Below are 16,231 nucleotides of genomic sequence, written 5' to 3' on the forward strand. Positions count from 1 at the left end.
GCTACCAGCAGCGTGCTGGACCCACCACCTTGCAAAAAGCAAGAGGGCAAATGACTTTTTGTCCATTGAGGCAGGTAGTAAAAATGGATAAGCGCAGGTGGAGAAGTGTTTGCTTCCTTCCTGTCTGCTTTGCTGTTCCTCCTGGGCATGGGACTGCAGCTGCACGCTTTTCCTCCCATGCACATTGCTCTTCTCTTGCTCTTCCCAATCTAGCTGCTCTGTCGTCTAAAGGGAGAGGGGAGAAAAAGCTGCTTACAGGTGAATTGGGAAAAAATATGGATGGTAACAAGCAGGAGAGAAGCCATGGGCAGGAAGGACAAATCCATTCCTGCAGCCCTCTGGACCTGTTTGCAGCTCTGGACCCAGCTTTAGTCTCAGCAACACCAACCGAATGGACCCACTCCATTCCTCCGGGGGATTTGGGGCCCCTTTTCAGACCCAGGTCCATCCCGATGTCCCCACAGGAGCCTTCTCCATGCTCACCCATGAAATTCTGCCTCTCCTCCCGCAGCAGTGTTCATACCTGGCAGGGATTACATGTTGTCTTGGGTCTCTTCTTGTATACCAAAGGTGGTGATGATAAATCACACGTGGCGTTTCCAGCATACTCTTCTGTTTGGGGTGGAGGAACCTAGCAGATCTCTTTTTCCCCAAGGTGCAACACAGCCCTAGACTGTGGTGGGGCTGTCGAAGTCCTCCTGCCCTTCTCTGGACTCTCGAGAAGGCTCCGACGCTGCAGTGTCAGGGCTTTTTCAGCGCCGCCCTTCGAGAGCTCCTCTCTCAAGCTGTTTGTAACCGAGGTCATTTTGTGTTTCTTCCTTAAACTTGTCAGATTTTTGTTTCAGAAAATGGTAGCAGCCGAAACCACGCTGAACTGTCCCTGCCTGCAGCTTCCACTATTTATAGTGGCTCTTGAAAGCGTGTCCACACTAAGCATCGTGATGCCAAAGCCGACTTGATGTTTAATGAGGGTTTTTTTTTTTTTTTTCTGTGCTGCAATCTGTTCCTGATGTCCTCTACCTGCAAGGGCTCGGAATGGTGGAGGTCTCTCTGTCCTGGTGAACCCTTGGCCTCCACAGGGTCACGTCTGTGATGAGCTCTCTTCGGTCCAGCAGAGCCTGTTTAACTGAGCAACTTGTAACTTTACCCTGGTGTGTATGTTTTTTAGGGTTGAGGTAGAGCTGCCAGGCCATGCTCTCTGTTGTCACGCTCATCGTCTCACTCCCAGCTCTAGCCTAACAAGGTTCAGGCTCACCTGCAAGAGATGCCTGCAAATCCTCTACTCTCTCCTCCCATCCCAAGGCGAGATCAACTGTGCCTGAATCGTTTCTGACCGTTGTTTGTCTAACATGCCCCTAACTCCTCCAATATTGGAGGGACGTGCTGCAGCCGTGGGTAGCACAAGCGAGGCAGGAATTCAATCCCCGGAGAAGCCACGTCGGCTCTCAGCCAAGGGGAGGTCAGCAAAGCAGGACCTGGGGGCTCTGCCAAATCCCTCGGCGTGCTTGGGAGTGACACAGTCTGGCTATCACCTCTTTTGTTTTCCTAGGGTGGCATTTTTATCTGAAAACTCATTTCAACCCTTTGGTTTAGATAGGTCTGCCATTGGTTTGTTTTTATTTCCAGGGATTGTGGGTTGACTCGGTGTCTGTTCACTCAGCAGCATCTAATTTTGTTCATGAAGGCGAGCTCATCTTTGAACTTTATTGGCGATGGCAGCGAAGCTTTGTGTGTTGTGTGTATTTTGGGTACCACGCTGAGATCCGCGCCCCTGCGGTACATCTTTTACCCAGCGCATCCAGTCTCTAAATCTTCATCAGCTTTTAAAAAAAAACGATCTTTTTTTGATCACGGGTAGCAGATACATTTGATCAGCTGCTTTTTTTTTGGGCTGCTCTTCAGCTGTTTTAACCAAATCTGGCTGGTGCTGTTTGTGTGTTCACAGTCTGTCTTCCTACTTTGATATGCATTGTTAATTAGCTGCTTTTCGGTTCTTACTCCGACGTTTCCTGGCTAGGATGCATTTTCCAGCAATCCAACCAACCCTGCCTCATCTTTGCTCATCAAACCGAATTCCTGCGGTTACTTCGTGATATGACTCGACCGAAAGCCAGATCAGTTCATCTGCCTTTAGTTAATAAACTGTCACCTGCTCGCATTTGCGCTTCTTCATCTCAGCCCTTAGATCCGTCACGCGATGGCCCGCGGTTTCTCATCCTCACGTGCTCTTCTTCCCTGGGTGCCCTTTTCGGACACCCCGATGAGATTTAAGACATTCTGCCTGTAAGGGGTCTTTGTTAATGTGTTCTTTCAATTTGTAATGGGCTTCACCCCAGCACGGGGAGGTTTTAGGTTAGTTTAAGGTGATTTGGCGAAGGCTTTCATCCTCTCCTCACAGGTGGCAAGCGGGGGCCACCCCCATCCCCCCTCCCGTGCAAGGCAGGTTACCCCTTTCTCCACCCCACAACCTCACAGCCAGTTTTTCCAGCACAGGACCCAAATTAGTGCAACAGCCCGTGCCCCGCTCACCCACCTCCCCTCCCCACGGCGCCTCTTCCCTTCTGCATGCGGTTGTCCCCCTCCCCAAGCCAGGCACCTGCTCCTCCTGCCCCGTCCCCACGCACCATGCCCTCCCCACCCCGCAGAGGAGCCAGCCACACGCTGAAGTGCCAAGGACAGCACTTCTCCTGCTTAAAGTCTTCTTTTTTTTTTTTTCCTTATTCTCTCTTTTTCCCACTCCTTATTCTATCTCCCCCCCCCCCCCCCCCGCCTCTCTCCATCCCCTGCTGCGTCCCTCGGCTTTGCGAGCTTGAAGGACGGCCAGATAAAAAGCTCCTCTTTCTTTCAGATCCTTTCACCAAACCACCCATCCGCCTCCTCCTCCCGCCCCATTCTCCTCGCAGATTTACGGGCAGCCCCGGGGAGAAAGTGCCGGCATTAGCATTTTTAATAAAGAGCTGCTTGGAAGGGATGGCAGGGGGTGGGGGGGTGGGAAGGGGAGAGGCATCGGCAGCTGAAGCCCAAGCAAAGCCGTTGCAGAGCAAAGCGAAGTCGGGGAGGAGCCGGGACGGGCATCACCGGTGGGAGAATTGGGCAGCTCGGTGCTCGTGTCACATCTGCTCTCTGCTCATCACCCATCAGGATGGTGTTGGGTCTTCACGGGTCCCCACTTTGGTCATCGTGGGGAGCGGGTCCTGGGGCTGCAGGAGGGATGCTTCTGGTCTGTTCACCCTGGGCTTGAACTCCTGAGGCGCCGGTGGAGGGATGTCGCGAGCACGTTGCTCGCTCCCAGCACGTAACGGAGTTCGGCGCGGCTGTCCTCGTGCCGCTCGCTGGGCGGAAACCCCCAGGAGCACAGCGGGTCAGGGAACCAGACATGAAGTCACCTATTTCAGTACGTAACAGCTGACCACCTTCTCCTGCCGTGGCGTTTCAGCCACGCTCACGTGCAGCGACTTCAGTGCCTTCTGCAAAGCCCCTCTCCTGCAGCCCCCCCGACCTCCCTGCCAGCTCCCCTCAAGCCAGCTGCTCCAGGTTAGCTCATCGTGGTCCCATCCTGCAGGCACCGGGCTTTGAGTCCTCATCCCAGCCGTCTTGTCTAGAAGAGCTTTGCAGGGAGCGAGGACCGGCAGGAGCAAAGCTCTCGACGCTGGAAGCCAGTCTGGCCTCGTCCCCTTGGGGCTGCTGTTCGAGGGTGGCCAGGGTCCTGCTGAGGTAGGTCAGAGCATCACCAGCAGCACCAGGTCTGGAAGGCTTAGCAGGTATTTCGGGAGCTTCCATGCAAGCCCAGATCTGGAGCGAAGCATAGCTGATGGTCCAGCTGGAAAAAGCAAAGAGGCTTGAAGATAGTCCTGGGGATGCACTGGCTGTGAGAACTTTGCTGAGTGTGGGGATTTTCCTGGTTCTGAGCTGCCCTGGTGATCCCCCATTTTGTTGTTTCAGATGCCTACCTGAGTGCCAAGGCTCGCAGAGAGCCGAGAGCTGTCACTTCTGGCCCGTTTAATCCAACCTGATCAGGCGCAGAGCTGCTTCTGATCAGTCCCACTTTCCTTTGTGAGCTCTGAAGACCATGCAATCAAAATACCTGCCAAGAGCAACAAAAACCAGAGCAGCGAGGTGCCTCCAGCGATCACAGAAAGTGGGAGGGAGACAGTGATGTAGGCACACGCCTGCGTGCACAGGAGAGGAAGGGGGGGATGTGTGTGTGTGTGAAACAGCAGCAGAGGCACAGGGGGCAAAGGCAGCGATGGAGGAGGTGAGGTGTGCCTGGGGGAGGGCATCTCGCCCCGTCCTCTGCAGCAGAAGGCACAAGTCAGCAAGAGTACGTGGGTGGACATGTCAGCACTGAGCTCCTGGGGAGCTTCCTCGGAGATGAGGCTGGATAAGTGCTTCTCGTTGAGCTGGAGGTCTTTGTACAGAGACTGTCCCCAGGCTTCCCTCCAGAAGGCATGTGTCCTCACAGACGTGGTCGTGGTGCCCAGCAGCTGCCCATTGGTTGTCCCTTGCCATGTAGGCACGTAGCTAAAAGCTGAACCTTCCTTTTGATGGGCCTTTTTTGACCTCCGGTAGAGGCAAAGTGGGGCAGGCTGCGGAGATGCCACACAGTCCTTTCCTGGAGCTTCCATCTTCCCCAGCTCAAAGCCATCAGCACACGAATTTTAGCCACAGTTGGAAATTGCACCCTGGGTGGACACAACATGGCCTGGGTGCCGATTTCCATCTCACAGGCAGGTCCAAGCCCAGCAACTGCATGTCGCGGACGTGTCGGCATCCATGGGCTGCCAGATGTGCCGTCTGGCAGAGGTCCGGCAGCCACCGTGCCTCCGCAGCGCCTGCCCTGGGCTGAGCTCCGCCGCAAGCCAAGAGCAGCTCTTCACAACCGCTTTTCCACCCGAGTCGATGGGGAACAATACCTTGCCTCTGCTTTTGTTCCCTGCCCGACGTGCTCTTGAGAAGCAAGAATAAAACCCATCTGCGGGAGCGCTGGAAGGCGGAGGCGCGAAGCATTCAAGGTGTCGGCGAGATGCAAGGAGCACATCGCTTTCCAGCCGGAGCTGACCTCGTTCAGGGCAATCCGATCTGTGGGCTGAATGTAATCCCCTGCTCCCAGCCGACCGGATGGGAAAGTGGCATTGTATCCCAGCGAGGAAATGAGACGGTGTGCTGTAATCCTACAATCGGGACTCTTTTTTCTTCTTCTTCTTCTTCTTCTTTTTTTTTTTTTTTTTTTTTTTGTCCTTGCTGAAATAACTTCAGATTAGAAATTAAAGTGCTTGTGCAGGAGAGCTGTAATTGTCGCTGGAGAAAATCCCTGGGCTTATTGGTGGCACCCGATGCTCTCACCCTGAATTTTGACAGCAGCGATGCGACGGGATGGAAAAATCTCTTTCTTTCTCCAGCTCTGAGCTCTTGCAAAGGGGATTTGGAGCTTTAGGGGTTGGGAGTGGGGTTCGCGTTGCCTGATTCAAAGCCTCCCCTTGCTGTACCTTGTCAGCCTCGCTCCGCAAACGATGCTCTGCCAGCGGGGCCGTGCTGCAACGGGTGCACGTCCCAAGGCGTGTCGTGACCACGGGTGTCCCATCGAAGGGCACCGGCCACCGAGTCGCGGTTTCGTGTCACCTTGTGCTATCCAGGGCAGCAGGGATGGAGGAGATGGAGCCATCAGCTCTCCAGCCTCCCACATGTCTCCAATCTTCCAGCTTGTCTTCCAGACCCCTTTGCAAAGTCCAGTGGGGGCTGAGGCTTCCTCACCTCCCCTCCTGAAACAATGACGGCCAAGGGGAATAAGGCAGGTGGTGAAGCTGCGGCCCCAGACCTGACACGCTCTCTTACAAAAGCGTAACAAAGAGAGTTCAGCTGCTTTTTTTGAGTTGGTTTTTTTTTGGTTTTGGGGGGTTTTCTTGCAGTTCAATGGCTGTGATTCAAATCCCTAAAATGGGAGGCAGGTGGTACCTGAGCGTGCGGAAGCGTGAGGCTCACGGATGCTGGGTGGGCGAGGGGGACAGGTGCGTGCTGTACCCCAAACTGAAGGATGTAATACGCCACCGACCCGTTGGTGGGTGGGTGAGGATCTGATGTTGTAGGAAGTCCAAAATTAAGATCTTGGATGTGGGGCTATTTTATCACCTTGGCCTGGCTTGGTGTGAGCTCACTCATCCCATGCACATGAGTTGGGGGCTCAGTGGGGAAAACGTTTTGGGCTGTGAGGGGTGGTGGGGGTGTGATGTTGGCATGATGCTCCTGGGTTTCTCTTCCAGGCCTTGGCCGTACACCATCTTCCAGCGCGGCTTCGACTTGGTGCTGGGCGAGCAGCCATCCGACAAGATTTTTCGGTAAGCAGTAAAGGTAACCTGGTCAGCACAGTTTGGGGCTCAAAAATATGACTCAGGGCATACAGGCTGGCAGGGCTGAGCACGGCGGTCCTGTGCCACCTCCTGGGGACATGTGAGCATGGCTGGGAAGGTGCTACTACAGCTGCCCTGTTGGATGCTGGATGCCCAGCAGCCAGGTCCTCCTCTCCATCCGTGATGAGAGCAGGGTTTAGGCTCTAAAGGAGGATTTCTACCAAAAAGAGAAGTGCCTTTCTTTTCTTTTCTTTTTCTTTTTTTTTAAATTACATAAATTATGTGTGCCTTTGGGGGATTATTTGGGCGCATTCAGAGAAGCCACCCCACTTTACCTTGCCCATCTGCCTTTGCTTGGGCTGGCATCCCTGCAGGGCAGGGGCAGAAGTTCAAGCGCTTGATTTTGGGTAGAGGCATCCCTCCGGGCTCGGCGTTTCCCTCCATGCCAGTCTTTGCTGCTCTCCCTGGCAGGTTCACCTACACGCTGGGGGAAGGCATGTGGCTGCCACTGAGCAAGAGCTTTGTCATCCCGCCGGCCGAGCTGGCCATCAACCCCTCGGCCAAGTGCAAGACTGACATGACGGTGATGGAGGATGCGGTGGAGGTCAGGTAGGTGCAATGGCAGGGCGACGGCATTTAGGAGGTGTTTCAGCAAATATACTGGTGGTGCATCCCTGGAGCGAGAGGACCAACCCAAAGCACATGGGGATTGAAGATAGCTGGGACCCCCGCCCTGTATTTTGCAGCAGAGATTTGTATGTCCATTAACCTGCCCCTCTTTAGTGCCTGCAAAGCTGTGCCTTCAGAAGTAGCTCTCATCATCTCAGTAGCTCCTGCATCCCTCTCAAAGCTTGGCTGCTGTTCAGTTTGCTGTCAACCCGAGGGAGACCTGAGCTCCAGAAAAACCCACGCAGCAGCCGCGGTCGTGCACGCGTTCGCGCCGTCTCATCAGAGCGGTGACACACCTCCTCCTCCTCCTCCTCCTCCTCGCAGGGAAGAGCTGATGACCTCCTCCTCCTTCGACAGCCTGGAAGTCCTCCTCGACTCCTTCGGCCCCGTCCGTGACTGCTCCCGGGACAACGGCGGCTGCAGCAAGAATTTCCGCTGCATCTCGGATCGCAAGCTGGACTCGACGGGCTGCGTGGTGGGTGGCCCTCCCCCGGGACCTGCAAATCTCCTATGGTGTGAGCAAGGAGGGGGAGAGTGGAAGGGGAAGGGCTGCATCCTTCCTCCCTTCCCATCGCCTCAGGATGGATGTTTTGGGGTTGGTTTTGCAGTGGGAGGAGATGCTTTTGGGTTGGCATCTCCTTCATCCCTGCCCTTGCTGCACGCACGCACAAGGGAGTGAGAGCCCCTCTCTTGCTGGCTCTCTGGGAGGTCCCACGTCACTCACGTGTGTTCCCTGTCACCACCACAGCTGCTTTGCTGGGGGGGTGGGAAGGGTGTGCCCCCAAGCATTGCTCAGGCTGCGATTTCCAACGGAGAGCAGTGCCGGAGCCCTCCCCTCCATCTCACCCCCAGGGCTGGATTTCTTTCTTGGGGGCTTCACCTCTTGCTTCTCCTCCCACCAGTGCCCAACAGGACTGAGCCCCATGAAGGATGGCACAGGCTGCTACGATCGTCATGTCGGCGTGGACTGCTCGGATGGCTTCAACGGGGGCTGTGAGCAGCTGTGCCTGCAGCAGATGGTCCCCCTGCCTGAGGAGCCCCTGCTCTACAACATCCTCATGTTCTGCGGGTGAGCACCCCATCACCGGCCCGGCCACGGGGACACCCCTGAGGTGCTGCTGTGCCTTTGCCGCTGCCACCCTGAGCTCGCAGGGTTGGGAGGGAGGGTCTTCTCTGTTCCCAGTGTCCCTGCTGGGCTGGCCTGGTGGTCTCAGTCCCCAGCCACGGGGTCTGCAGCTGATGGTGGACCCTGTGCTGGCTTCCCAGGTGCATCGAGGACTACAAGCTGGGCACGGACGGGCGGTCATGCCAGCTCATCTCAGAGTCATGCCCCGAGGCGGGGGACTGTGGCGAGCCCCGTGAGCTGCCCATGAACCAGACGCTCTTTGGGGAGATCTTCTACGGCTACAACAACCACTCCAAGGAGGTGGCCGCGGGGCAGGTGCTCAAAGGGACGTTCAGGTGAGTTGGGGATGTGGAGACCTGACCCCAGCAGGATCAGACCTTGCTGTCCTCTCCGAGAAGAAGGCATGGGAAGAAGCCTGGGGCTGGACCTTAGCAGACTGCCTAGTCCATCCACATCTGACCAAGCTTTGCAGGAGATGGAGTGTCTGGTGGGGAGAGTGCATCTGAAGCTTTCCATCGAGAGCAGGCGTCTTTGTAACCTAGGCCCAAAGGAAAAGCTTGGTGCGATAGGTCACCGGCTGGTGGGGGGTGATCCCAGGCAGTTCCCTGTCTTCCATCCCTGCCCTCCTCTCTGCAATTAACTTCCAGGCAGAACAACTTTGCCCGGGGCCTGGAGCAGCAGCTGCCGGATGGGCTGGTGGTGGCCACGGTGCCCCTGGAGAACCAGTGCCAAGAGGAGCTCTCCGACCCCACACCCGACCCCGAGTTCCTCACCGGTGAGTGACCCTGGCCGGACCCATGCCTGTCCCAACGGGGCAGCCGCTGGCGTACCTGGCTTCGGCATCCAGCCCTCCCAGGGGATGTAGGTGCTGTGGGATATATCTGCTCTGGCTTTAGCATCCCACACTCACCTGCAGCAGCAGGAGCAGCAAGAGGAAGGCATTAAAAATGAAGGAGAGGGAGAGGCTGTAAATTAATTGTGTGGCATAAAAGTTCATTTGAGGTATTTGCAAAAAGGATTTTTTTTTTTTATTCAAGGCAAAAAAGTTTTCTGAATACTTTTCATTTGATTTCTAAATCAGAAACCCTTTGCCAGTGTAACGAAGCGTTCAAAACCTGCTGCAACCAAACCAAAATGATTCAGTTTGTCCTGCCAGAGCATCGTGGGCCATGAGCAATAGAGTTACCATGGATTCCTAGACAACCTTCAAGGATTTACCTTTCTTCCACCAAGTTGCCAGCACCCCTAAATAGCCTTTGCTTCCTTGGTGCTTGTTGCTGTTGGCGGAAATGGCCGAGGACACGGAGCAGCTACTAAATGAGGGATGTGGATAGTAATGTGGTTTGGAAAGCGTCTGCAGGGTGGTCTCCTACGAGACCTTGTGCATTCGCTTTGGTTGGCAGAGCTCCCAGGAGGGTTTTGGGGAGCACCCATGGGCTGCACCCAGGGTCCGATGGGTGCTGTTTGCCTCAACAGGGTGCACGGCAGTAGGTGTGTGTGCAGGCAGATGCAGGCAGGGAGGAGGGTGCCGGCAGGTCCCGGCAGGGCTGAGCCATCCCAGGAGAGCTGTGTCGGCGGGTCATCCCTGCAGCCGTGGGGATGCTCAGCCCTGCCGGGAGGTGCTGGAGGACACCGGCCTCCCGATGGGGCTCTGCTGCCCTCGACAGGGTTACATGGCTGTAAGGAGAAGGCACTGCCACCGTGCCCTCAGCATCACGGCAGGGCCGGTGGGACTGGGTTTCCACTGGTAATTATGCCGGGGAGGCAGAAGCCAGTAAATTATCCTATTCATTTCCCACTGCTCTGCTGGCTCGTGGCTGATTAAGGAAAAAAAAAAAAAAATTAAAAAAAAGGAAAAGAAGTAAAATCGTCTCTCCTTGTCAGTAAGCAGATCTGGATATTGCTGTGAATACACGAGAGGCAGAGCTGCTGAGTGAGGTGTTACTGCATAAACACTTTGCAGGGAAGAGCAAGGCTTTGAAGCCGTTGGTAGCAGCCAGCACCGAAGGGAGAGGCACTGGAAGGCAAAGGATCTTATCCGCCTTATCCTCTGCCTTCAGTTCTTGTTATAGAGCGGGGGATGCCCGTTGTCATCCTCCTGACCTCCTGCTGTGTGACTGTTTAGCAGCAGAGTTTGCTGCTTCGCTGCTGAGCAGAGTTGTCCCGTGTTGGCTGTGTGGCAGCGGAGCTGCAAGGGAGGAGGTGGCCGTGCCCCGGCATCCTGCTGCAGCATACCACGGGATGCTCTGGTCGCCAAAATCTGAGCCATGAGCACCCTTCAATTGACTTTCTGGGGCTTTGTCCAGGCTCGGTGGCCTCTCTGTCCCTCTGCATATGGAAGCTGAGCTCCTTGGCTCGTGCCTTGGCCATACAGCCCTGCTCACCGTGAATTTCTGGCTCCCATAACGCACAGTTAAATGGCTGGAGAATGGGATGTCTTTGCCTGAGGAAGGAGAAACCCCAGGTCCTGCTCAACTAAAGCGTTGCCGTAATGTCCCGAGGGAGCGGGAGCATCAGCACGCGTCTGGTTTCCACCGTGCGCGTGTGTCCCGCTCGCTGAAGGGGACCCCAGGGCCTCTCAGTTGGCTGCACCTGGGCACGCGTGGCGTGACGGTGACCGTTCCCAGGCCTGCAAACAGCTCATTAAAAAGTGCAACTCTCATTAGTGAAATAATTAGCACACCTGGGCATATCTTGGGAGCAGGCGTTGGGAAGGAAGCAGGAGGAGATGCAGGAGGAGACTCGTTATCTTCCGACGCAGAGCCCTGGACGGCAGGATGAAATGAACCCACGTGTTTTCCTTCAAAGCCACGATTTTAATTGCCAGGGAGCAGCTGACCCTCAGCTCTGAACGCTTCACCGCCTCCCTGGGGGGACATCGTGTGTGCACAGTCCTTCCTCCGGCCCCTTCCCACCCTGCTGGCTGCGTTGCCCCAGGCACCACACGAAGGGCTGTGGCCACCCTGGTGTCCCCAAGGCAAGGTGTCCCTGGGCAGCGGCGCTGACCCCCCCCATATTCTCTCTCCGACAGGGATGGTCAACTTTAGCGAGGTGTCCGGGTACCCCCTCTTGCAGCACTGGAAGGTGCAGTCCATCATGTACCATGTCCGGCTCAACCAGCTGACCATCTCCCAGTGTAAGCCTGCGGGGCTGGGGGCGGGGAAGAAGGGAAAAAGGGGGAGGCGAGAGGACATGCAGCCTTCTTCTGGTGGGTGATGGGCTCAGAGGTCGGTTGCCCACCGCAAGTGCGTAGGGAGGTGGCAAGGGCTTGGGGGGTCCTCTGGGATCTGAGCATCTCCTTCCATCTCCTCCCCAGCCTTCAGCAACGCGCTCCACTCTCTAGACGGGGCCACCTCCCGCGGAGATTTCGTGGCACTGCTGGACCAGTTTGGCAACCACTATATCCAGGAGGCAGTGTACGGCTTCGAGGAGTCCTGCTCCATCTGGTATCCCAACAGGCAGGTCCAGCGGCAGCTCTGGCTGGAGTATGAGGACATCAGCAAAGGTAGGAACCCCACTCGTCCTCAGGAAAGGTCCCCACAGCCACCCCATAGGAGCGGGAAGCTGGGTTTGCTTTCAACATAGCAGGGAAAGTGCCCGGCCTGCGTCAGGGCTGCATCCCATCTCATCCTCTTATTTACGCCCCGCTCTCGCACCCTTTGAAGCCGGCCGAAGGACTCCCGAGGACTGCAGCAGGCATTGGTCCGGGCCAGAAAGGAAGATGAATACCCACATCCCCAGGGAGATGAAAGATGAATGCACTAATCCCGCCAAGCCCTCCCGCCTGATTCTGGACTTAACTGTTATTTGTCTTTAATCCTGTTCCTTCCTTCCTTTTGTCTCCGCCATATCTGCTCTCTTCCACTTGCATCCCGCGGCCAGACTTTTCTCCCTCTAATGCGTTTTCTTCTCCTGGGCTGTCAGCACTGTGCTTTTAATGTCTGGAAACCAGTTACGAACTGGGAGGTTCACCACGGTGCAGAGGGCATCCGACACTGCCGCATCCCCTCCGGTGCCCTCGCTGCGGCGAGGCATGACGGATCCCTGGTGGAAGGGGTTTTGCAGGGAGGCGATGGCTGGTTTGGATGCAAGCTTTCCAAAAGCAGAGGCGGCCCAACGGCCGTCACCAGGATCACTGCGTCTCTTGTGCTGGCCTTTGCAAAGCTGCCTGCAGGCGTTCTCCTGCCCGTGCTGGGGATGTTGGGTTGCACCACCCAGGCTTGGGCAGCACGCGAGAGCCACCTCGCAAGCCCGGATGCAGGAGATGCCGAGCGGAGCTGTTGCTTTTGAGGTGACCTTGGTTTGCTGTCCGCTGCCCGGGAGCTCCGGGGTGAAGGCAGCGTGAACTTGGAGCTCACGGGCGCCGTGGCCACCGCATAATTGCCATCACGAAGCTTCGTAATTCTCAGCATTGGCACCAATCTACTGTGCTGCTCTTGCTGTGCCTCGGCTGCGGAGACATTTGTTTTCTCTCCAGGGCTCTTGTGTGGGTAACGCTTCTTTCTGAGCCTGAGTCTGGATCCTGCGGACTCAGACCTCCTGGAGCCTGGACTTCTTCCCAAGCCCACCTGCGAGAGTACAGACCCGTTGCTGTTTTTGCTGTGGGCTGTCTCCAGATGTAGCATCTTTTCATTGCAAGTACTTTTTTCTCTCCTGCAATTTCCTCCTCTTTGATTTTCCTGCTTGGAGGCTTTTCAGGTCTGGCAGTCTTTTTCCACCCACAATATCACATTTCGGTTTCTCTCTGGCACCTGCCACTTTCCCTCCTTTACTTTTTGTTTGCAAACGTCAGGAGCTGGGTATCGATTGAGAAATTGCAAGAGACAAATAATTCTCCGGCTCCTCTGCTTTCCCTCAGCTCCTGCTAAGCTGCAATTCACAGCCAGCCCAAAGCGATCCATCTCCAGCTTGCTGGGGGAGCGGAGCAACGCTCCTGTATCACGGGTTTTGTTTAACAGCCTTGTTTTCTTTGCAGGAGGCTCAGGGATATAGGCTGACGCTGGCCCGTTTCTCAGCAAACCCTTGCAATAGGAAGATCTTCCCATTGAGCCGTAGACGTGCTCTGCGGCAGCTCTCTGCAGCCCCCAGCCCGTACTAAGCCACTACTGCCAATGCCCTGAGCCCAGCCCAGGGGCGAGGCTTTACCTGGGCATCCTTTGGCTCCCTCCAACCCCACCGGTCCACCTTGACCATCATCAGTGGTCCCTCTGGGCCTCTCTTTCTTTGGTGCAGAGCCAGGGACATCCTTTGGTAGGGCTTTTGGGTGAGCAGCACCGTTCTCCTGCTCGGCGAGGCTCGTAGCGGTGGGGCGATGCTAGCCAGAGCGCAGCAGTAACGGGCAGATCCTGCCTTTTGCCAGGGCTTTTGCTCTCACGTGGAAATATTTCCTGCTGTGGGAGCACTGGAGAAAAGGCCACCAAGCACAGCGTCTGGCTCGCTGCCCCGTGTGACGGGGACACAGTGGCACTCAGCATCAGGCACCTTTGCGTGGAGCTGGGAAGAGCGTAGCCCGTGGCCATGCTTTCCTGCTGCAAATCTTTTTTCCCAGCCTGTTGGGTTGCAGGGTTGCCTGAGGGTTGGCTGGGTAGGACCTGCAGATATTCCCCCGTGTGCACGGGGCAGAGGGTAAACGAACCTTCAGCCTTGTCACAGTCTGGTTGCGGGGGGGACTGTGGTCCCAATGAACGTATCTGACTGCCTCCACCTCACCGTTTTCTTTTGCTTCGTGACCGTCCTTCGTGAGCTAAGCTCTTGGGGAAAGAACTTACTGCCTTACCTGGCTGCAACTTTGTCCACCTCCATCATGGCCCATGACAGCGTGAAGAGACAGGAGGAGCCGGGCTTGAGCCAGCTCCTGAAGGGGAACTGCTCCCCATCATCCTTGCCCTCCATGGGCACCGAGCACAGGTGGGGTGGAGGGGCCGCAGAGGGGCTCTGTAGCTTGATAGCCATCTCGGGAGCTTTCTGGGCATCACGAGGCACTGGCGAGTCTTCCCTGCTCATTCTGAGCTCTTTGGTGCTGCTGGCTGCAGACCTTTGGCAGCAGGGGGGGCACCGAGTCGGCATCGTTCCTGTGCACCCTGGTCTGACACTCAGCCTCTCTGATCTCCAACACACTGTCACATCGACTTTGATGGGGGTCCGAGGGAACCGAGGGAGTCGAGCGAAGAAGTCAGGTGCTGGGCCAGGGGGGCTTTTGCAGCGGAGTGGTTTGGCAGGGGGCTTTGGAGGGAGCGTCAGCAGCGGGTGGAGATGCCCAAGTGGGTCCACCATGAGCCTTCAGCCGCGAGAAGGAGGCTCCCTCTCATGGGGACCTGCTGCAAGGGTGGCCCGTCCCAGTGCCAGGCGTAGGGCTGGGGCTGGGGAAACTGAGGCACGGGAGACAAAAGTAGCTGCGATGGCAGAGGCCAGGGTGGAATTTCCAGTTCTGATTCCTGCTCTCAAGACCGGTGAGCATTTCATCCCTACAGAGCAAGCAGGGAGCCCCTAAGGATATAGGGAGACTCTCCTGGATGCAAGCTGGGGCTCTAGCCCCCTTGCATCTCCTTATCGATGGCTTGGAGCCCACCCTGGCGCCCCTCTTTTCCCCCTTCCCCAGGCAACTCCCCCTCGGATGAGTCGGAGGAGCGTGAGCGGGACCCCAAGGTGCTCACCTTCCCCGAGTACATCGCCAGCCTCTCCGAGTCGGGCACCAAGCGCATGGCGGCCGGCGTGCGGATGGAGTGCCAGAGCCGCGGGCGCTGCCCCTCCTCCTGCCCTCTCTGCCACGTCGCCTCCGGTCCCGACGCGCCGGCCGAGCCCATCCTGCTGGAGGTCACCAAAGCAGCCCCCATCTACGAACTGGTCACCAACAACCAGACCCAGCGGGTGAGGAGCCACTGGCTGGGGGTGGGGGGGTGGGCGTGGGGGGGGTGGCAGGACAGCATTGGGGTGGTCTTTGCCCTCTGTCATGTCAAGCCATGGCAGCCTTTGCCTATTGGCCAGCCCTGCTCCCCAGGGTGGATGGACTGCACTGAACTGTTTTGGCTGCACCCACCGAGGAATGGATGAGCACTGACTCAAGCGGTGGCGCGATGGGAGCTCACCTGCCTGGTGCTCACACCCTTCTCCTTTCTCCCAGCTCTTGCAGGAGGCCACCATGAGCTCACTGTGGTGCTCGGGCAGCGGGGACGTCATCGAGGACTGGTGCCGCTGCGACTCAAGTGCCTTCGGGGCTGACGGGCTGCCCACCTGCGCACCTCTCCCGCACCCCATGTAGGTCTCCACACATGCCCAGCCTGGGAGGAGGCGGCAATGGCCAACAGCGTGGTGGCACGAGGTGGTGGGGCTGGGGTGGCTTTATGGGTCAGGTTTGGAAGTGGATGGGGGACCTGGAAATGAGGCAGAGGGTGCAGAGATCCAGTGTCTATTCTAAATTTATCTGAGGACTGAGGACCATTTTTCGGATCCATCCTGGTAGAGCAACTCCAGGGAAGGAGCCCTTTGGACCAGCATGCCCAGAGCCAGGAGGGGCAGGAAAGGGAGAGACGCTTCTGTCCTGGGATTGCTCTCTCCATGGGTTAATGGCTTTCAAGCCCTTTAGCTGCGAGAGAGTGATGCAAAACCAGTCCCTACACACTACCTTACAGAAACCATCTCGTTTCTGGTGCCTTTGCATGTGATCTGCACAGCAGAGCGAGTGGCACTAGCAAACACACTTGTGCTGCCTTTTGCACCAGCCGTGGGGACTGGCTGGAGAGGTTGCCCTCAGCACCTCTGACACACTGCGTGCCTCAGCCTGGCAGTTTTGCTGCCTTTTTGTGGCATGGAGGAGCAGCAAGGTGGTGATAGACACGGTGAGGATGAATGCGGGCAGGCAGTGGGGGTGGCCAGTGGACCTTGCCCTCCTGAGATGCTGACTGGCTGGCATTGCCCCCCAGCCTGCGGCTCTCCACCGTTCACGAGCCCAGCAGCACGCTGGTGGTGCTGGAGTGGGGGCACTCGGAGCCCCCCATCGGGGTGCAGATCGTCGACTACCTGCTCCGTCAAGAGAAAGTCACCGACAGGATGGACCACTCCAAGGTGGAAACTGGTGAGTGGGGACTCCGCTGGT

At 56.9% G+C, this 16,231-nt stretch overlaps 1 protein-coding gene across 4 annotated transcripts in view; it reads left to right on the plus strand.

Annotated features, from left to right (window-relative positions):
- ASTN1 (astrotactin 1) overlaps positions 1–16,231 on the plus strand; it is a 56,606-nt gene that overhangs the window by 30,156 nt on the left and 10,219 nt on the right. For all 4 annotated transcript variants that reach the window (XM_075760440.1, XM_075760443.1, XM_075760442.1 and 1 more), the window contains exons 9-19: positions 6,258–6,332; positions 6,816–6,953; positions 7,338–7,488; positions 7,916–8,082; positions 8,280–8,474; positions 8,787–8,914; positions 11,171–11,275; positions 11,456–11,644; positions 14,738–15,006; positions 15,260–15,393; positions 16,059–16,210. In XM_075760440.1, coding sequence (XP_075616555.1) covers positions 6,258–6,332; positions 6,816–6,953; positions 7,338–7,488; positions 7,916–8,082; positions 8,280–8,474; positions 8,787–8,914; positions 11,171–11,275; positions 11,456–11,644; positions 14,738–15,006; positions 15,260–15,393; positions 16,059–16,210 — 1,703 coding nt within the window. The remainder of the gene's footprint in view (positions 1–6,257; positions 6,333–6,815; positions 6,954–7,337; positions 7,489–7,915; positions 8,083–8,279; positions 8,475–8,786; positions 8,915–11,170; positions 11,276–11,455; positions 11,645–14,737; positions 15,007–15,259; positions 15,394–16,058; positions 16,211–16,231) is intronic.

Source organism: Balearica regulorum, chromosome 8, assembly GCF_011004875.1.
Source record: "Balearica regulorum gibbericeps isolate bBalReg1 chromosome 8, bBalReg1.pri, whole genome shotgun sequence".
NCBI classification, from domain to species: domain Eukaryota; kingdom Metazoa; phylum Chordata; class Aves; order Gruiformes; family Gruidae; genus Balearica; species Balearica regulorum.